This window comes from Protopterus annectens, chromosome 3.part1 (genome assembly GCF_019279795.1).
Source record: "Protopterus annectens isolate FY-2018-M chromosome 3.part1, PAN1.0, whole genome shotgun sequence".
NCBI lineage: Eukaryota > Metazoa > Chordata > Ceratodontiformes > Protopteridae > Protopterus > Protopterus annectens.
This window is the reverse complement of record NC_056732.1, coordinates 483,689,646-483,712,527: the sequence shown is the minus strand read 5'-3', so window position 1 is coordinate 483,712,527 and position 22,882 is coordinate 483,689,646. Positions and strand designations below refer to the sequence as shown.

Sequence of the window (22,882 nt, the reverse complement as noted above, 5' to 3'; positions counted from 1 at the left end):
GTTGTATATCATTTGCAAGTCTACGTGTTGCAGTGCAGATCTAACTGTCAGAATGAATTGGTCAGTCAACCACACAGTTCACTGCAGTTCATTTGAATACATTAAGCAATTTCCATGTAATGAAGTAATACAATCCAGCAGCAATACTTATTTTTGTTTAAAATCTCTTCCTAAAGTGCAATGTTGAAACATTTATTTGAGTGGATATTGGCAAAGTATTAGCGCATGAGTGATTATTCTTTGAGGTGACGCACTTGGAATCTGAAATAGCAGTATGTTGTTCAGTAACACTTCCTGCTAACCTTCATGCAAATAAGGAGCAGAGAGGAGATGTTGTGATGTGATGACATGCAGAACAGATGTGTTTTATGTTAACATGTTGTATATATATATATATATATATATATATATATATATATATATATATATATATATATATATAGATAGATAGATACACTTTGCATGTTAGTGTCTACTTTTCACATACTAGGGCAAACGCTTAATTCAAAAATGAATTGCTGTGATTGCCTTCCCTCTTTTCATGATGCCAGGTGGTGAGCAAACAGGGTTCACTGCTGAAGAAAAATGTGAATTTAATTTGGTTAGCCTTCATACCTCCCAACTGTCCTGAATTACTCGTTTTTTACCGAGTTTTGGGGTCCAAATAATGGGGTGCCACGATTCCCGAGAGGGACCCCTTCATTACTGATTTTTTTCTTTAATTTTTTTCACTTTGTTTTTATTTTTCATGCTATAGCTGACATCATCACGTGCATAATGGCGTCAGCTCATCAGGGCTACCAGCCTGTTGGAATTGAGCTAACAGCGCACATATTTGCAGGTTTCTGGCTGGTTCAAATGCTTTGCAAGTGGTAACAAACCAGCCAAAAAGGAAGGCTCATTTTATTTAGAAGGCTTGAACAGACTATGCTCAGCAAGGATCTGTTTAGAAGGGCTCAGCTGTTAGAAGGCTCAAACGGAACAAATGGACTTTATGTAGAGGGTATTGCTCGGCTGTTAGAAGGTAAGCTGAAAGTGTTTGTGTATGTGTTTATCTGTAGCCTTGTGTGAACGTAATGGACTGGCAGTCTCTCCAGAATTAGTTCTCTGCCTTGTATCCTACTGAGTGGAGTAATACATTCCTGCTCCCCAGCAACCTTTGATATGATAAAGTGAATATGACAGATGGGATGAATGAATGTCATAACTGACTTATTCTTATGCATATCAAGATCTTGATGCCTTTTCTTTACTCTATATTTTTTCCTTAGGAAAGTCTGTAATATTAATGAAGAAGTTTTTTGGTTTGATATATAGCACTACAGCCTAGTGGTTAAAGCAAATGCTGTAAAGCTGAAAATGTGTGTTTCTATTCTTAAGTCTGAACACAAATAGTTTCTGACTCTGAGAAAAACATTTATCATTTCTGTGTTGCTACTGGTTCAGTAGTGTTTCAGCAAGCATTTCCAGTTTCTATCAGATTCTTATTCTCATATATCTGTATCTTATATACTGCAAAGAATAACATTTTACTTTTTATTGACTGTAATTATGTGCTTCACTGTGTGTGTGTGTGTGTGTGTGTGTGTGTGTGTGTGTGTGTGTGTGTGTGTGTGTGTGTGTGTGTGTGTGTGTGTGTGTGAGAATGTCCCCATTATAATACACCTGGTGGCTAGAAGTACTCAGGCTCAAATCCTGTACCTTGGGTATAGGGAACAAAGACCCTAATGACCCTAGCCACCACCACTTGTGAATTTCTGCCATATTTTTTATCTCTTCCTCATAAAATCTGTGCTTTTCAGGATGTTTGTAACAAATCACTGAATGTTGAATTCATTAAATAATGACAGGCATTTGAATTTTAGACTTCATATTCTTCAGACAATAAATGGTAACAAAACCTTTTATTCTAGCAATTTTCTAAGTTTATAAGATCAGTATTTGAAAATTGTCCCTATTTTGGGGCTGTATTCCCCCATTATTGGCTTATCCAGTTTTTTTGTGCTAAGAGGTTGAGAACTATGGTGAGAAGTGAAAACTGAATTCACTAAATGATAGCCATTTAAGTTTCAGTCTTCTTGTCTTTTGGGAAACAAGCTGGTGATTTGGAATAGTGTTATGTTGTTCTGACTGTAGTGCACAGGTCCTGTGTTCAAGACTTACCAGTGAAATGCTTGGTGGTAACACAACATTTTATTCTAGCAACTGTCCAAATTTATACAAGTTATGTTTAAAATGTGTCCCTGGTTTTTGGCCTTTTGCCCCCCCTCAAAAAATTAAATTGAAAATAAGTGCAAGAAGCTGTGCAAGATGCCTATGCCTTACACTACTGTCATTCTATTTATATATGTATGTATATGTGTGTGTGTGTGTGTGTGTGTGTGTGTGTGTGTGTGTGTGTATATATATATATATATATATATATATATATATATATATATATATATATATGTGTGTGTGTGTGTGTGTATGTATATTTTGTGTGTGTGTGGAAGTAGACTTTTATGATGGAAATGTTCTGAATTGGGAAGTTTTGTCATTACTGGTTCATGCATTTTGTTTCATTGCCTACTGAAAAAATGTTCAAGCAAACAATAAATTTAAAATGTGCTCTGTCTAACAAATGTGTTATATTATACAAGGAATATAATTTAATAAAGTCAGGAAGGTGTATCAAAGAACACATGTATGTTTCTTGTTTTGTGGGCAAGGGGCCAGTGATTTGAAAACAACCTAAAGGTAATCTTTATCCACCACTGGCCAGCTGCATGTTCTTTGGATGTGGTGTAGGTTTCAATGATATTTTAATGAATGTGAGTTTCAATGGCAGAGAAGTTTTAATGCAAAGTCTATTTTCATTGTAAGACAGTATTGCTTTGTTTAGCAGATGTCTATTAGTGTCTGTGCATTGTGCTGTAAAGTGTAAAAAAAAATCCAAATAATCATTGTAGAAGTAAAGCAGTATGTATGCACACATTAGTGTTTATGGTAAATGGAGCAAAATATCCAGGTAATGGGACATTAGAATGGCTGCAGGGGGACTCTGGTGCCATATTTTGGTTGTCTGTTCTTTAGTTTGCATTTGAAAGTTGGTATCCCACAATTATATTGGAGTGAGCAGGGTTACATAATTATGTATGCAAATTTTATGTTAAACAGCATACAGATTTGTGCCTATTTTTCATGGGCCTTGTCCATATTTTTGATGTTTCCAGGTTGAGAGGTATGTTAGCCTTCTGTAATGTAAACAAGCTTAGTCATGATATGCAGCCATCAGCACTATGGACAGTACTGAGTGGTGAAAATTCACCTGTCACCTAACTATCTCTGTGGCACAAGGTGTAAGCTCAGTGCGCTAAATGAAAAAGCAGAGTTGAATTAGGGCTCAATTCAAGTAAGCAGATCATTTTACAAAGGGTGTCAGAACGTGATTATCATAATTAATTTTGATCATGACTATGGCACTATGACTATCCTAAATATGTTGATTGTCGATCTGGCCATGCCAGATCCTACCCCCATAGATACACTACTTCCACTGCTCTGTCAGTGATTGGGGTGTCCACATCCAGATGTGGTAAACCATGGGAGTTGTGGTCCAGGATGCAGTCATGAAGAGAACTCATCCAGCAGACATCACTCACATTGAGGTAGCTCCCCAACTTTGAACTGAGGACATGGAAGTGTCAGTGCAACTCCTGGCAGAGGAAGTTCGCATGGTCAGGAGCAGTTACACTGAACTGACTATTCTACTATGCAAGGCTCACACTTGTCTGACATGCCAGGACATAGTGCTAGCACACAGCTTGATTGTGATCAGGCACACACACACACACACACACACACACACACACACACACACACACACACACTCTTCAAAAAAACTGACCATAGTGACACACACATGCAAGCTAAGCAAACACTAATCTTGATTGGGATACCACTACTGTTAGTGGGCCTAAGATATTCTCAACTTTAATAAATGTTCTGTGTTTTTTACTCCCACACACTCACTACTTTGATGTCAGCCTTGGCCTACTGCCCCCACCCTGTGCAAATGATTATGACTGTGCCATGCCCTTTGTTTATTTGGGTTTGACTTAGGGTTGCATATATATCTGATGCACAGAGTGGATGATAATGTCCCCTCACACTATCAAATCAACAACAATATCCTAAGTACCCATGTGTAAGGATCCTGGGATCACAAGTTGACTGTGACCTTAACTTTGACCACCATGTGTCTACTGTAGTAAGGAAAGCTGTCTACATAGCACACTTGATTAGTAAAGGCATCGCCTCAAGAGCAAAAGAAGTTATAAGCCTCCTATACTCAGCACTTATCTGGACCATAATTAAGTATAACACCCAGTTTGGCATGTACCATACTAAGCACCTACAGCAATTAGAGAGACCTCAGAGGTTTCTAACAAAGAAGATCAAGGAGTTCTATCATATGCCTTACACAGACTGGCTAAAGTCCCTGTCACTATACTCTGTATCATATAGACTTCTTAGGGGAGAATTATGCCTGGCCTACAGTGCAATCCAAAGACCAAACCTAATGAACTTGCTGTATATCCGTAAATCAAATGGGATTAGGGCTACCTATTCCAGGGACATAAACATGGCATATGACTTAAAATAGGACATGCTGGAGGGACAGATTTATATCCCAGCGACTGCTGCATCATTGGAATGGGCTACCAATTCATGTGAAACAGAGCACCTCTATGACACTGTTGAAGACGAACATGGACGAGTGGATGGGGCACTGTAAATTCTTACTGGGGAGAGAGCCAACAACCCTTCTAGTCACGGGCAGTCATGACTAAATACAATCTTGGTATTGACAAACATTTCTATGGTATTAAATTGGGATGAAACGGCTAGGCTTAAAATGACCTCTCTGTCGATAGCCTAGTAATCTCCTATGATTCTATGAACTAAGTGAGTCTTTCTCACTATGTTGATTTTATGCATATGTATTACATAAGAATATTTATAATGTTTTTGTACATGCTCATTTTGGAAGGATTTTTTTTTTTCAATTAGTATTGCAAGTTGCATTAAAATCACTGATATTGCTTTCCTGCGTATTGCTCTAGTTGTGAAACTGCTGATATAATTGTCCTGTTGACTGTTTTGGGTACAGTAACTGGCTTGATTTCAGTTATTGTATACAATGCATAGCTATATATTGGAGATATCATTCCTATAAGGCAATAATGCCATTGGTGGACACCTTGTACAGGTTCTGATTGAGTAAATTTACAACTAACAGCAGGTATATCAACTACATTTATCTTCCTACACAGTTGTTCTTAAACTACAGGTTCTACACTTACCTCTGCATGTATGAGTCATGTCCTTTGGGGTTGTGTCGGTCTGATGCTATCTGTACATAGCCATTACATGGGGAAGTAAAGATTAGGGACATTGGTTGATATAAGTTTTATTATTTGTATGTGCTTTGGTTGTTATGTGTAATTCCTTTGTTAGTGATTGTGCGTGCTTTCATTTGTCTCTTAGCTGGTGAGTGTGTGTGCTATCCTTTGCCTCTTAGCCAGGGCAAGGGCATATTAAGCACACCTAGATCTGCTAGCTCCTTCAGCATCTGGAGGTTCTCCCTCAGAATCCTTTTCTATATGTGCTGGAGGTGCTGGCCCTGCCTGTGGTTCAGGAATGTGTGGTCTTGGCCTTTGCTGTTCCTATTGCAGCTGTTTCCTCAAGATGATATTGTGCATCATGGCACAGACTGTAAGAATGTATGCACAGGTTGTATGGCAATGTACTCCCTGATGTGTCTAGACAGAGGAAATGTGATTTCAGAATACCAAACACGCAGTCTATGATATTTCTAGTTTGAGCATAGGCATCATTGTAATCTTCTTCTTCTGTCGGTGTGTGTGCATTTCTGATGGGTGTCATCAGCCATGGTTCCAGTGCATAACCTGCATCATCCAGCCTTTTGGAACATCACCAGTAGCATCTAAGATAGTATTCAGACATTAGTAAAATATTCTGAAAGCTGAGGCCAGTGACACCACTAGTATATCCACTGTGATCTCTGGAATGTACCACTAGTTAATATCCTTAATGCTACACACACCTTAGTTTCCACTGGTATAGGTTCTCATTGATTTCCCCTAGGTCTGAGGTGGGGGTGGCAGAGGCTGTGGAGTTCCTGTATTGTTTCCCTATCAACCCTCTATTGTTCTAATATTTCAGTATCATGCAGTCCATGATATGTTAAATGGAGTCTGAACACTCGTCTCCTTGGCCGAGGTCTATCAGTGGCAGAATAGATTTCAGCCTGTTGCACATACACATGCAAGAGAGCAGCAGCCCCTAACATTGCTTTTTTCCTAAGTGTGATGGTGGGTGTATTCCAATAGGTTTTGTAGTTCATGGCAAAGAGCTACACCAAGTGTATACAATTATTTTATAACTTTCTGAATGGTTCTGCCATCTTGGATTGGTTAATTAGCATGTAATTCAGCTAGTTATGCTTTTAGAAGCATACTCTGCTGTTTAACTTTGTTTGGTGGTTCTACATAATGTGTAGAGCCATTTAATGAATAAAAAATAGCAGTGCGACATGCACACAATAACAATCTGGCAGATCAGAGTTATGTGGCTGTGATGTAACAAGATGACTTGCTGACATGTCAGTAAGGACTTGGACAAAGGCACAGGTCAGGGAGGGGAAAATGTCATGTTAATTAAAAAAGAAATCCATAGTTGTCTAGGCCATAAAAGAGCTATTAAGATGAGACTGACCTTGTCTTTCTTTGCTTTTAGGCATACCTCCTAAATCATAGGGAAAGGTGAGGCAGTATACAGTAAAGTTTGAGTTTGTATAAAGGAGAAAGTATCCATTTAATAAGTACTTCCAGAAGAGTCTGTTGTTAGGTATCCTGTTGCTGCAGATAATAGTCATTCCTGTGGGTAAGTTGTTTACATATGTCCACCACAGGAATTCTCCTTTCACTTCCTTTGGAATTGGAATCAGAGACTCTGGAGAGTCTGTGGATTGATACCAAACATCTTATGTGTTATTATGTCTTTAAGTATAGCCTTGTATGATGTACTTAGATAATTCAAGATGATGTATAACCCTGAGTTTTCAAAAATGGCCTGCTTTTAAGAAAACAAATCTGCCAACAATGTTAAAATATTTATTTGTTCTGATTATGAAAAGCCTTCACAAGATTTGATTCTGGAGTTGTCTTCTGAATTCGTCCTTTCTGGGTACTAGAATAAATGTGGATCAGAAGTCTTAAAGTGTTTAATTGAAAGTAATTAACTGTATTACCTTTTTAGTAATACTTGGGTTTATTAATTTTAGAGCCTGGTTTTACCTGAAGTGGTGCTATCTAAGGAACAAACTGCTTATTTGGTCTATACATATATTTTTTCACATTACCCTGAGTTTCTGTCTGTAAAATCCAGTCATCTTGGCTTTCTTTTCTCAGAAAGAAATGTAATTCTGAAAGGAGCCGTTTGAAACAATTAGGAAGGTTGATTATGTTTGTCCTTTTGTTCTAATTTGATTTTTAATTAGCACGTTTTCCTTTGTGCTGTTATGGCATACAAGACTATTGGAAGTGAATTCCTTTAATATAAAAGGATAGTCTGTTTGAACTAAAATTATTTTGAAAGTTGGTATCTTTAAATGAAACATTAGTTAATATTAGCTTACTCTCTAACCAATTTGCCTTGTGCAAATGGAGAATTTATAGGTTAAATCTAGTATTTTCCTTCTAAGGCTCTAAGCCACATAAATCTTCTCAAAGCTACATGTAACATAGCTTTTCTTGGTGAAAAATCAGCAGTCTCATAAACATAAATCACAGTGTTACCTTCAGTCATATTCAGAGAAACCAACCATTTTTTTTCTTATTCATTAATATCATTACTATTTATTATAAATTATAAAGAATTTTTAATCTTCTCCAAAATACATCTGATATAAAACAAAATAGACTAAAATAATTATAAGTGTCTAATAGTAAAGTATTAGATGTGTACACTTGCTACATTTATGTTGTATTACTATTTTGTTATCAAATGGTAAAGGGCCAGAGAAATAATATTAGGATTTTAATTAAACAGTAAAAAAAAAAAACACAGCAGAGTCTCCTTCTGAAAATCTGAGGTTTGGAAGTGTGAGTCCCAAAAACAACAAGAAAATAAATAAATAAAATAAATTAAAGTAATTTAATAAAAGTAACAAAAAGCGGCAAAAGTTGCTGTTATGCATTAAAAGTACTTTTTGTAGGAGGGCATGACTCCCTCCACCCCCCCCCATGTGGATGACTGAACTCCCCGCCTCTATTACTTTATATATATATATATATATATATATATATATATATATATATATATATATATATATATATATATATATATATATATATATATATATATATATATATATATATATATATATACACACACACACACACACACACACACACACACACACACACACACACACAGTACTTTTTGGTAAATAAAAAGGTGGTGGTATGCATATGTTGCATTTGGATCAAACCCCCACCACCACCAAAAACCCAGAGGCCCTCGCACTCAGCCCCCCATGCAGCCATTCCAGAGTTCCATTACTTGGCTATTTCTCCCAGTTGCCATAAACACTGTTCAAAACTCTCACTGTGCATAATGTTTTATGTTTTACTTCCACAATGATTACAGATATTTGGATTTAAAACTTTTATTTCAAACGTTATAGCACAAGCACTGATAGACATGTGCTAAACAAAGCAATACAGTCTCACAATGAAAACAGACTTGGCATTAAACATTCTCTGCCTTTAAAACTCACATTCACTGAAACAGCACTGAAACCCACATTCAAAGAAAATGCATCTGGCCAGTGACAGATTAAAGCTTAATTATGGGCTGTTTTCAAATCATAGGCCCCTTGCACACATTTTAGGTGCAGGCAGAAGTTTTATGATTCACTTTCCTGATTGTATTACATTATAATATATAATTATTAAATTATATCCCTTGTATAATACAGCACCACATGTTAGAGCATGTTTTAAATTTATAGTTTTGAACATTTTTTCCAGTAAGCAATGAAACAAAACATGTGAGCCAATAATGACAAAACTGCTCAATTCAGAACATTTCAACCATAAAAGGCCACTAAAGCCTCTGTCATTACAATCCACCAATATCAGTCAATTTGCACAATCTGTGCAGAAGTAAAAATCAGCTGAATAATTCCACAGTAAAGATATCTGTAACTAATGAAATGCTTGCTGCTAGCAAACAACTTTATATTTCAATGTTTCATCTACAAATTCAGTGTCTGCTGCCATTGAAGAATAAATTGACTATGTTACATTAAAAAAATGGTAAGCTGGTAATATTGCAATAGGGAATGGATGGCAAACTGAAAACAGGTTCATAGTTACTACTAGGCATCTTATCCAAAAGGGGACATACTCAGGACTGCAGCACCTCACCCCCTTAAAATACAACACAGTATCAGCAATCCATCTGGAGTAGAACCCACATCCTTCTGCATCAAGATTCAAGTACGCTACCTGTTGTGCTACTACCACTGCTTTACAACTCTATACCACAATAGTGATACCATTTGCTAGACAAAACAGTTGCACATTGTAAACAGACTTAGCATGAGCAGCAGTAAACTTTTATTCTGTTGAAGCTTACAATTCCTTGAAAGTGCACTTAAAACTTGTTGTTGTGTCTTTCCGCTTTTCCCGGTTAGGGGTCGCCACAGCGGAACTCCGGTCCGCTAATGATTGGCAGTAGATTTTTATGTGCTGAGTTGCCAGCCCTGACGCACAACCTTCAACGAAGGTATGTCCATTCACGCATGTCTCCACACAGAAAACGCTCTAGCTGAGAATCGAACAGGACAACGTCTTACTGTGAGGTGACAATGTTACCGCAGCACCACCACCACCGCAGTGAAAGTGCACTTCCTTAAAAATGCACCTGAACCTCAGTTCCTTGAAAATTGCTAGAATAACAGGATTTGTGTTAGTATGCAGTTTTCTAACAGATATGAAGTCTAAAACTCAAATGTCTTTCATTATTTAGCAACTTCAACATTTACACATACACACACACACACACACACACACACACACAGACACGCGCGCACACACATACACACACACACACACACACACACACACACACACACACACACACACACACACACACGTACACCTCTCAACCTCTTAACCCAAGAAATATGGTGGACAAACCCTGTCACAATGGGGGGGGGGGTTAAAGGCCCAAAACTAGGGGCACATTTTAAATATTGTGCTTATTAACGTAGACAGTTGCTAGAATAACAGGATGTGTGTGTTAGAATGCATTTTCTGAAAGATATGAAGTCTGAAACTCAAATGCATGTCATTATTTAGCAACTTTAATCCTTAGATCATCCCATTGATTTGTCAAAAAAGACAATTTTTATGAGGAAAAGACCAAAAATATAAGGAAAAATCTGGACGTTCCGTGAAAATCTGTACAGCTGAGAGGTATGACACACACATACACATCATTTCAACTTGCAGATCAAATCTAAAATATGCATTTTCAACTGCAGTCTAATCCTTCAGATTTCTCTGTAATAAATGCAGATCTGCATGATAAAATAAAAGAACCAAGAGAGTAGAAGATGTATCTAGTAAAATGCTTTAAGTATTTCTATATTTCATTCAGGATGTACCCAGTGGAATGACTGTGTATAAAATGGATAAACCAAGCTAGTTCAGATGACACATCACAATTTCAGTTTGTCTGTTATTACTAATCACTTATTGTGTATATCTGACTAGTAATTTTTTACAGATCTTTGCTTTGATGGGTCAGAAATGATCCTTCCATAATCATGTAGTGAGATCTGCATGCCAGCATCTAAGATCTGTCATACTGCAGTGGATGTGATAGCTGCTATAACCACGAAAAAGGGGAAGAGACAGAAATTTTTAATGTGTACACCAATACCCGACATTGCCACTCCCTTAGTCTTACAAAATACAGTCCTCTGTTATGTGGACTATATCATAAATAAATAGAGATATGACAGAATCACTAAAACTGCAACGCTAAGAAACGTCCAACTAAATAGTAATTCACATATAGCACTATACACACAGATATTTGTACTTTCTTTTTAATAACTTCTTGTTCCACTTAATTTCATTTATATCTTTGCAAGCAAGAGATTTGTTGTTCATGAATTGTACCAAATGCTACTCGTTAAAAAAGAAAAAAAAAACAATTTGGATGGTACAATGTCTGCCAGGCTGCACTGTTTTATAAAGCTAAGAACACAGTCCTTTACCAGTCGTTTTTAACAGTACTCCAGAATGACACTCAGGATCATGGAATAGCAAACTTTCAAGTATTAAATGCCTTTTGTTTTTCCTCTGTCATTTTTTATTGGCTGATCTACTTCTGCTTTTTCTTCTTCTACTGTTCCGGCATCCCCTCCCCCATCCGTAGAATGTTATGTTAATTCAGACAGCACCATGACCCTTACTCAGAATATTTTGGCAAGTGCCCAGGGTACCCTGATAGCACAGTAGCATGAATTGGTATATCCTAACAGTTCATGTCTCTTTGCAGCTTCTAAAATTATTTCCACTATTCTCAGAACTCATGAAATAATGCTTCCTTTCTTTCTTAACTGTATTTGGGAAGGGTTGGTGCACTCAGCAACTGAACCTCCAGAATTTATTAAAATTAGTATAAAAACCCTAGAACTGCTGAAGTCCTCTAAAAGCAATCCACAGCTTACCACAACAACTTCAGATACTAGAAATGTCATGTTTTGCTGGAAATGGGAGACAACTGTTAGAATCTGCTCTGTTTGAAATTATTATGAAACATTTTTAATAAATATAAACAGAATTATTTCTTACTTAACAGAAAAAAATAGATAGATGGATAGACAGCTAGATACACCCACCTACCTACTTCTTACACACACACACACACACACACACACACACACACACACACACACACACACACCACTACCCACCTACTTCTTACATGCATGTACACATACTCCTACCTACCTACTTCTTACATACATGCACATACACTCCACCTACCTACTTCTTACACATAAACACTCCTCTTAAACACACACTCACACACATACCTTTCACTTGTCTGTTCATAGCCCATAGTCCAAACGTCTTCTGGAATTTAAATTCCGTGCTCAGAAGACAAAGATATAAACAATCAGTCGCACAGTCACAACAGGTGTTTGCAACCTGTTTCTGTCTTCTGTGTCTGTGCAACTGGACCCAAACGTAAATGTTTCTTTAAATTAAAAGAAAATTAATGTACTTGATACCATGAACTGTTGTTGCAGCCAAGGTGCCAGTACACAGTACTGGTGAGAACCGTCACAAAAAAGCCCTGTGTGTATATATATATATATATATATATATATATATATATATATATATATATATATATATAAATATATATAGATATATATATATATATATATACATATATGTGTGTGTGTGTGTGTGTGTGTGTGTGTGTGTGCGTGTGTGTGTAGGGCATGACTCCATCCACCCACCATTGTAGAAGGCTGAACTCCTCATCCCTGTTGCATATATATATATATATATATATATATATATATATATATATATATATATATATATATATAAACTGCATGACTATTATACCTCAGAAAAAAGGCAATACTGTAGGATGCAACAATTTTATATACTATACCAGCCCTGAACGTCAGTCTTTGAAATGTTCTGAAAAGTATCACATAATGATGGAACTGTCCATTTTGAATCTAGAACCTCTGGCATTCCTCTAACTCACCTATGTGCAGAAAAAGAGCTACATGCAGGCTAGACGAGCAATTATTCTATAAAGTCTGTTGTGTCTGTAAGGAAAACTTTAATAGTCTGAGAAAATGGAAATGCATGAAATGTGAACTAGTATTATTAGAGCTGTATAACATTTTTAGAAGTGTTATAAATAATTGTTTAAATGATAAAAGACAATGTATTGCACTTGCCTTTTCTGTAAAATGTAGTATAAGAAAGAAAATGGAAGCAACTACATTTGCCACTGTTAAAACTTGATACATTTCAAAAGTAAAGCAGGAACTTTGCTTCACAAACGTGTGCATTGCTACAAAGTGTACTAGTTGAAGATACTCTCTATGTCATGTGATGATGAGGCCATATTTGGATACTAGTTTGTGGTACTGTCCATCTCTCTCTTTTTTTTCCCCAGCTCCAGAAAGGTGTAACTGTAGAAGCTGGAGGACATCTTCCAAAATTCAAACTAAAATGACAGAAAATCATATTTGATGATTTAAATAGAGGGACTGACTGTTAATTCAAAAAGTTACAAGCATTACTGGAGGATATCCTTGGAGGCAGAGCTCAAGCTATATTATATATTACACTAAATGTAAGCACTCTGAAAATTATGTTTTGGACTTAAAAGGCAGAAATTATAAGAAAACAGCATATCTTCAAACAAAAGCAGATGGTCTCTTATTTCAGATGTTAGAAAGATTTCTGTGAACATTTTATGTCTGGATGTTTTATTTTTACTTCCTAAGGCAAGTTCTGTACTGTTTGCTTATTTATTTGCAAAGAAAATGATCTAATTTATTTACTTCAAGTAAATCATTTTATTATATAACTCTGATGTATCACGTATTAGCTGAATGGTTTATGTATTTTATTGGTGCTTACCGCTGATGTTTCACTTATTAGTTTAACAGTTTATGTATTTTATTGCTACATGCAGCTATGTATTATTTGCCTTTTAAGGGCTGCAGCTCAGAAGAAATTGCTTTTCATTTATGTCTTTAAAGATTGGCTTATTTTAAGAGTAAACAATGAGGTTTATTCTTGTTTTGCTAGATTTGATTAATAGTTAGGATTATTGAAAATCAAGGAAGAGGGGTCATTGGTGCTGGAGAGTTACTATTTATACTATCCTAGAAAATATTGTGTAAGTTGTTGTTGTTGGTCTTTCAGCTTTTCCCAGTTAGGGGTCGTCACAGCGGAACTCCGGTCCATTAATGATTGGCAGTAGATTTTCATGAACGCCGATGTGCCAGCTCGACGTTCAACATTCAATGAAGGCATACCCATTTACGCATGTCTTTCGAACATCCACCCAACCACAGAGAGGACATGCAGACTCCACACAGAAGGCACTCCCCGCACTCTAGCCGAGAATCGAACGGGAGAACCTCTTGCTGTGAGGCAACAGCGCTACCACTGCACCATCACGGATATACAGAAAATATTTTGTAAGTACATGTACAAAATCATTTTAGTCAAGTTTTAATTACTGTTAGAAAGACTGGAATGGAATGCACTGAACTCATTCTGAGGTGAGAGAAATCCTGGGGTGGCAGTGATTATAATTCTAAACTGTAGCTACTTAGCATAAAGCTCATTTGTGTATGGCAGAACTTGCCTATTACCAAAGTAGCACTGTGTATTTACCATACACTGTTAAGGCCAGTTGTCCAATGTGTATTAATTGGTACCAGTGGTGGAATTAATCCCCCCCCCCATACTGCTGGTTTCTTTGTACCATAAAGACTGATAACAGAAGTATGGGAGTTAAAACCAATCACCTTTGTCCATCAAGTATACATTGGTAGCCAGTGGTTGGATCTTATGACCTGGACTTGAATAGCCTGTAAAAGAGATTTGAAGAGCAATAAGCGTGCATATCCTTGCATTCTCTAGGTGAAATACACCACAACAGAAATCTATCTCTTGTACAGCAGTTACTTAATATTTTTAACCCCGGAAAAGAGGCTAAGAATCATCAAAAAAAGAATAACCTCAAAAACAGTGACAGTACGTGGTACCGAAAAGGCGGTATTCAACCAAGAAAATGTTCAACCAAGGCTGTTACTGTCTAAAACACATTTTATTACAAACAACCACGAAACATTTAAGCTATTTCATCTGTAGCATTCAGGACTTCATCAGAAATAACAAATGGCTCACTTAACCTCTACTTTTAAAGAACAATCAATTCAATGACATCATCAAATATTTAAATATCAAATAATTCAATTTTAAAATCCTACAGGCCCCTTTTCATACATTTCCTTATTCCTTAGCATCAAGTGAATCAAATAACGAAAAGATCACTTTCTTTAACATTACTGTAAAAAACATTCCTTATAATTTAGTCTTATAATTTAAATGTGTGTAGTTTGAGAATGGACTGAATGGAAATATAATCATGTAAACCAGGGTAGTTAAAAGCATTCACTTTGAACTTCCAAAGCAGTTTCCTGTATTCCAGTCTCTTATCCCAATCTCCACTCCTCCGGTTTATTTCCACTTGTTCTATAATAACACATTTAAATTCATTGTGTGACTTTTCTCATAATGTATGCTTATAGAAGACATTGTTAATATTTTTAACTTTAATGCTGCAAATATCTCATATATATTATATGTCCTCATTGTCTTAATGATATAGAAACAGTCACACTTAGTACACATGGCCAAGTAAACCAGTCCACTGCTTTCACAGGTGCCTTTTTTAAAATTGATCTGTGTTTTCAATAAATTCCCCAATGTCACTGATTCCCCTTCATAAATATATTTACATTGGTTACAAAATCCAAATTAAAATGTGTTTTCCTTTTTTCCATACTCATATTCAACTTTGGTCTATGGTTTTCAAAAATACTATTCAAACTGCAACCTGTTTTAAATACAAAATTAGGTTCTACTCCCACTTCCTCTGAAATACTGGGATTAAACCTTAAAATATTCCAGTTTTTAATAATAATATCCTTTACTTTCTCTGAAGCATTGTTAAATTCTACTACCATCGTCCTCTCCAACTTCTTGCTGTCAATGTCAATTGTGTTAACTCTAGTGTCCCTCTCCAACCTGGCTCCTAAAAGGTGTCTACATTTTTTACCCCATTCATTTGCCTCTTCAAAAGTGAAACTTCTCACTAATTCAGTAGGGTAACCCTTGTCAGTGAATATCATTTGTAATTTTTCAAATTCCTACAAAACATCACCCTTCCTAGATGTCATCCTTGCAATCCTAAAACACTGACCTTTGATTAAGCCATTTCACGTGCAAAAAGATGTGCATTACTATAGGGGAGGTATGAATCACTGAAGGTGGTTTTCCTGTAAACCTTTGGAATAAAACTCTGACCAGTCTTTTCAATCATAGTGTCCAAGTAATCAGCTGATCTCTTGTTATATACAAATGTAAATTTTAGAAAAGGACATTGTGTTTTTTAAATAATCTATAAATTTACCAATATTTTCTTCAGACCCTTCCCATAAAATAAAAATGTCACCCAAAACTCTTAAATATAAAGATACATATTGGGAAATCTCCAATTGAAAAACAAGTTTGTTTTCCTTAATTACATGGATAAGGTTATCGATCAAGGCAAAGAGATACCAATTAAAAATGCCAAACTATTCTAAGAAGGATGGGGCTATATGAGGAGAACTGTAATAATCTAAAAATGTTACTTTTTAAAAAGTAAAATGTATGACAGCTAAACTGAATGTATTAGAGCTGCACAACATTTAAAAAGTGTGTGAGTAATTACTTAAATGATAAAAGTAAAAGAAGCATCCGTGTATTTACCTTTTCAATGAAATGTAACATGAGAAGGGAAAATCTGCACAATGGTATATCACCACATTTACTACTGTTGAAATGTAATATAGGTTCATAGGTTCATAGGTTCATACTAGGCTATCTGCCCAAGGGCATTTACAAGCCTAGCCCATAGTTTTGTGGCTTACGCCACCCCTTTAGTATGGGGAACTATACCCATTATTTTGCTGTGCCTCTGTCGAGCAGTGACACTGAGGTAATCCCTGGGGTATATCTGCGATCTCCCATCCATTGGTCAAGATTTCTCTTGAACAAGGCCAGCGAGGTGCTCTGCCTCACATATACCGGGATTTTATTCCACAGCATAGGGAGTCTTTGGGTGATGAATCTATCCCTCCAGCACGTCCTATTAATAGCCGTGTCGAGGTTTAAGTCTACCGCCTTGTGGCTCTGACGGATCTAGATTTTTTGAGGTGAAGCATATTCATCAAATCTGGGTTTGACATGGCCTTGTATGTTAGGCAAAGGTCACCTCTGAGCAAGCGGTAAGCGACTGAATAGAGCTGGAGTTCTTTCAGTCGGGCAGCATAGGACAGATGTTTGAGACCCTTTATCCTTTTGGTGAGGAACTTTTGTGGCCTCTCCAGCTGCTGCAAGTGCCGGGTCAGATACATTCCGAATGGGGCATTGTACTCAATCATTGGTCTGATGAGTGATGTGTATAGGGAGACTATGACCTCCCTTGATCTAGATGAGAATCCCTTCATGATAAGGTGGGCAATGTAGAAGGTCTTCCTAACTACTTTAGCTACATGGGTATCGAATGACAGACTACTATCAACCTGGGTCCCCAGGTCCCTGATAACTTCTTCTGTGCTCAGTGGATTGCCACCTATTTGGTAGCTAGGGGTAACCTTGTTTTTCCCGAAGGGTATGACTATGCATTTTTTGGCATTTAACTTTAGGCCATGGCTCTGGCACCAGTTATCCATTTCTGTGAGACCCTTCTGAAGGATATCTGTGTCAGATGTGTTTTCTACTATGGCGCCAGTTTGCAGTCATCTGCAAACTTTGTCAGCCATAACCCTCCTGTGTTTGCTTGTACTTCGGAAAAGTAGATGCCAAACAAGAGTGGGCCCAGGACTGAGCCCTGTGGTACACCACTTGTGACAGGCTTTGAGTCTGACATGGCGCCAGCAACTCTGACCCTGTGGGTTCTGTCACTCAGCCAGTTTGCAACCCATCTTGTGATGTATGGGTTAACATTTAAGCTGATGAGTTTTTCAATGATACCCGAGTGGGGTATTGTATCGAAGGCCTTCGCCAGATCGAGGTAGGCTGTATGGACTGCCTTTCCCTCATCAATGGCTTTGGTGACTGTTTCGAAAAAGTCAACCAAGTTTAGAAGGCATGATCTGCCTTTGACAAAGCCAAACTGGGATGGATCCAAAGTCTGCAAATTCCCTATGTCTTTATTTATGAGGTCCATTATGATCCTCTCCATGGCTTTGCAGATAAGGCTTGTCAAGCTAATGGGCCGGTAATTTCCAGGGTCGGTGGAGGCACCGCCTTTGTGAAGTGGGACCACATGTTAGCTTATTTAAAATATTGTTCTACAAATGTGTGCACTGTTGAAAGTTTAGTCTACTGCTTGAAGATACTTGCTAACTCACATGATGATGATACCTTATTTGCACAGTAACTTGATGGGACTATGACCTATTTGAAATATACAGCAGTGGAAACAGGAGGACATCTTCTAAAATTCAAATTGCAGGTATACTCTTTGTCTGCCAGAGACAGAGTTTTAACTGTATTATGTAGCCTGTATGGACACTGAAAATTCTATTTTGGACTAAAAAGCCAGAAACAGTAAGAGGATGGTATATCTTTAGACAGAAGCAAGATTTTTTTCTGCACATTTTCAGTCTGTTTAAATATTTTATTTTCATTAATTTCTGCCTGCAAGTTCTGTACTGTTTGAATATATATTAGAAAATAAACCATGTTAACAAATTTATTGCAAGTAAAGAATTAATTATTTAACTTTAAATGCTTGTAGATGATTTTGTATTCATTAGCTTAAGGTTTAGTACATTTTACTGGGACTTGCAGCTGTGTAATATCTACCATATGAAGAGCAACTCCTCAATACTAATTGCTATTTCACTATTTAAATGTTAGCTTATTTATAAGTAAATAGTAAGTTATGTTTGTATTTTGTGACAGACTGGTAGCATTACTGTAAACTAAGAAGAGATTATATTGATGCTGGAGATGTACTATTTATCTCAAGTTCTGGAAAATATTATGTGAATGTTGTTGTCTTTCGGCTTTTCGCGGTTAGGGGTCGCCACAGCAGAACTCCGGTCCGCTAATGATTGGCAGTAGATTTTCACGAATGCCAAGGTGCCAGCTCGATGTTCAACCTTCAACAAAGGCACACCCATTTACGCATGTCTTTCAAATGCCCACCCAACCGCGGGGAGGATTATGTGAATGAATGTGCAAAATAATTTTAAAGTTTAATTATGATATGTAAAGCTGCACTGGATGAGACTGAATTCAGTCTGGTGTAGTTAAGTTTAGGGGAGCAGAAATTATAACACCGAACTGCAGCTGCAAAGTGTAAAGCTAATTTGGGTGTGACAAGGCTTAGCTTTTCCCCAAACAAATAGTGGATGTTTACAGTACACACATCAGCTAACTGTTCCATGCATCTTGACTGGTACCAGTTACAGGATTCCCATATTGCTAGTCCTCTCACATCAAAAATGTTTACAGCACTTGCATGGGAGTTAATGCCACTTGTCCCTGCTCATCATCATTTCTGAGAATGATATAACTTGTTGTGGTGAACCCAAAATTGTATGAAAGAATCCTAATAGAGTTTTGAGATAAATGAGAATCTACGTGGGTCATATAAAAATACTCCACATTATTATGTAAGGGAAAAGGCAGCTTTGTATTCCCAAAACCTTCATGAGTCCCTGCAAAGGTTAATGTCTCTGTATTCATATCATAGTCTGATGTCTGTCCAGAGAAAGGGTTGACATAGAGTCCTGTTGCCACTTAGGGGTTTCCTACACTATATTAAAATATTCTCTATCTAAAGTTTTTTAGTTAGAGGAGTGCTGCATAAGGCAAAGGAGCAGTACTACTTAGTGAAGTATTCATAACAGCTTATTTAAGAGACATTGGTATACTGGACTCCTCCACTAAAATAGCAAATGGATCTGATAAGATTACAGGTGATACAAGTATTAGCACCAACATAAGTGGAGTTTTATTGCTATCCTTTGGAAGTACAGAAGTCAGAAAGGAGGATTTGGGTACTCTACAGGCTGATTTAATTTCTTTGTTTTTAGGATATATCTTTAAGAGGAGGTACCCTCTTCCGTTGCATCATAAGAACTGAAGGACTTACAATTTTCAATCACTTTTTGGCTGCTTCCTTGGAAGATTCCTATTTAGCAATCTTGTCCATGTTTATGTTTCCTATCCTATTTCCTATCAGACTCTCTTTTATCCATCAAATGAGTTAAAACAATTTAAAATACAGTAACTATTGTAAAATAGCAAGGCTAAGTGCCTACCAGAAAAACACTTGAATTATTTATTTCAGTTTTCTTCTAATATTCTTAAAGAAATTACTAAAAGTAGAGATTCATGAGCCACTGTGCAGATAAACCTACTCCAGTAGCAAAGCAGGACATGTAGTACCAAGGGCATTGATAAAGAACTGAGAGAAGCTTCTAGTAATGCAGGCGTCATAACAGCACCTTGCTTTGTACCAGTTATGCTCCCACTGAATGCATTGGTCCCTATAGAGAGCAAAGCACAAGTGATAAAACCTCATGATAGAGTAAGAAGGGAACACAAGTTGGGTAAACCCACAATATTATATTATAATTTGTTGTTATAGGCACCCTTCACAGAGATTAACAAAGTTAATACCCTTAAAAATGTTGCATGAAATCACCACAGACTTCAAGGAAATACAGAGGCACAGCACAATACCATATGATAGAATTGAAAATACACATTAAAATGTGACTGGACAACTTTATAGATGTATACTACTGAGGTAGAATTCCAAGAGACCAAACTTTAGTTATTTTAGTGAGAATAATAGGACAGAACACTGTATCATATTTTCCTGGAAATAATTTCTTTAAAGATAAAGATGCTTTATACATGGACTTAAAAGGTATGGCAATGTAAAAAAGTAATAAAACATTTCTTTGAAAGTTGCCAGTATACAGAACACTTCCTCATCACAGATGACATGGAAAAGGCTGGTGCAGGATCTAAAGAATGCAAAGGATATGTACAGAGAAGTGATACCCAATGGATCAGACAGCAGTTTGTTTGTTTGTCTGTCTGTTTTTCCACTGATAGGAAAAGTGCAATATTGTATTGACCTGGTCATCCATGCAATCCATGACTTTCTGGGTAATCTTAGCACAATCTCAGTTTTTGCTGTTCTCTTTAAAGAGAATATATATAGTTAGGTACATTGCCACACCTCCATGGGTTCATGGGTGTTCACTAGGCGCATGACCACAAGGGCCTTTTAAGATTAGTTATGCATCCCAAATCTCTGACAACTTCTGATACCCTAGATAAGTGTAAGCAGGGGCTTCTGAGGTGAAACATTTACAAGCTGGGGCCTGGGAGATGAACCATTTACAGGTTGCCTGTGTCCATTAGCAACATAGGTGCCAAACCAGGGATGAATTTCCTGTTCCCCATCCAGATGTTCAAGTTACACTTGAATTGGGTTAGGGAGGAACTCTGCTTCATATGGATGTAGAGCCTATCCCAGAGAAGGGGTAGTCTCTGTGATATATACCTGTCTCTCCAGCAGGTCCTATTTATACCAGAGGCAAAGTTTAAATCTTTAGAATGGGTAATTCTGGTGCTGCTTGTTTTGCTGATATGCAGGAGAACCATCAGGGAGGGATCTGACAATGCCTTATCTGCCAGGCATAGATCCCCCTCAACACCCACGTTAGCTGAAAATCCAACAAATTCACACATATCATCCAATAAAATTAATACAAACTGATCAGGAAGGATTGAAAGGAGGAGTAACAGCAGTTAATTTATAGATATACAACTATCACCAAGATTATTATGTTAATGGCAAAGTAATAGGCAAATGTCAGCATTATATAGTACATTTCATAAGCACTGATTCCAGTGAGTTCTACTGTAAATTGCACTGATGAAGGAATGTATCATAGCAGTGGAAACAGTTGTCTGATTTTAAGCATAAGTAATATTGCCATGCTAAGTTGAGATCTTCAATAGGATATGCACCATTTGTGTTTTGTTAATGAATTAATTAAATTAAAGATAAAAAAAAACACAATTACCTGGCAGGGCAGAATTCTTTTGTAATATCATCACAGGATCCGGAAACCCAATCAGGTTCACCTAAATTACAACAAACAAACAAATAAGTAAATGCAACACAGATATAACTGTAGGACGATCAACATAAATGAAAATCTCAAAGAACTCCCCACAGATCTCAGAAGTGCTATTTAAGAAATCAGTATATCAAGAGATTTACATTGCCCTAAGAAGTGTTGGTCCATCCTTTCCTCCATTGCCATTAGCCCACTTTATCCTTTAAAGGATCGTGGCTTTACTTGGGCGTATTCCACCAGACAAAGGATCCAAGATTTGAAGCTTTTTCTTGATGTGGTGCTGGCCTATCACACATTTTACACACACACACACACACACACACACACACACACACACACACACACACACACACACACACACACACACACACACACACACGCAAACTCATGCACTTCATAATACCTATGGGTAATTTGGAAGATCAACAATCAACTTGCACCACGTCTTTGGAGGTAGGAAGAAGCCAGAGTACCCAAAGCAACCCATGTTGAGGCATGATGAACATGGAGACTCCACACAGAAGTCTCCACAGATAAAAATAAAATTGAACTGAAAATCCTCTTGCTGTAAGGTGGCAATTCTACTCACTGAACCACTGAGCCAGCTATAAATGCAGTGCTTTTAATCATGTCTTACTGTAGTGGTGTTCTTCAAAGGGAGTAATACATAAGGAAAATATGGAGACTTATTTTCTGTGATAGGGGGATAGGACCTTTGCCCACCCTTACATAGGTAATCAATGTAAATACCATTGCATCATAACTAAAAAAAAATGTTTAACACATGTAGCA

General features: G+C 37.0%; 1 protein-coding gene across 1 annotated transcript in view; it reads right to left on the bottom strand.

Moving 5' to 3' along the window:
* The window catches only part of LOC122798180 (ectonucleotide pyrophosphatase/phosphodiesterase family member 3-like), an 835,307-nt gene that overhangs the window by 646,060 nt on the left and 166,365 nt on the right, over window positions 1-22,882 (bottom strand). The window contains exon 5 of the mRNA XM_044066922.1: window positions 22,034-22,094. Within this exon, the coding sequence (XP_043922857.1) occupies window positions 22,034-22,094 (61 nt within the window). The remainder of the gene's footprint in view (window positions 1-22,033; window positions 22,095-22,882) is intronic.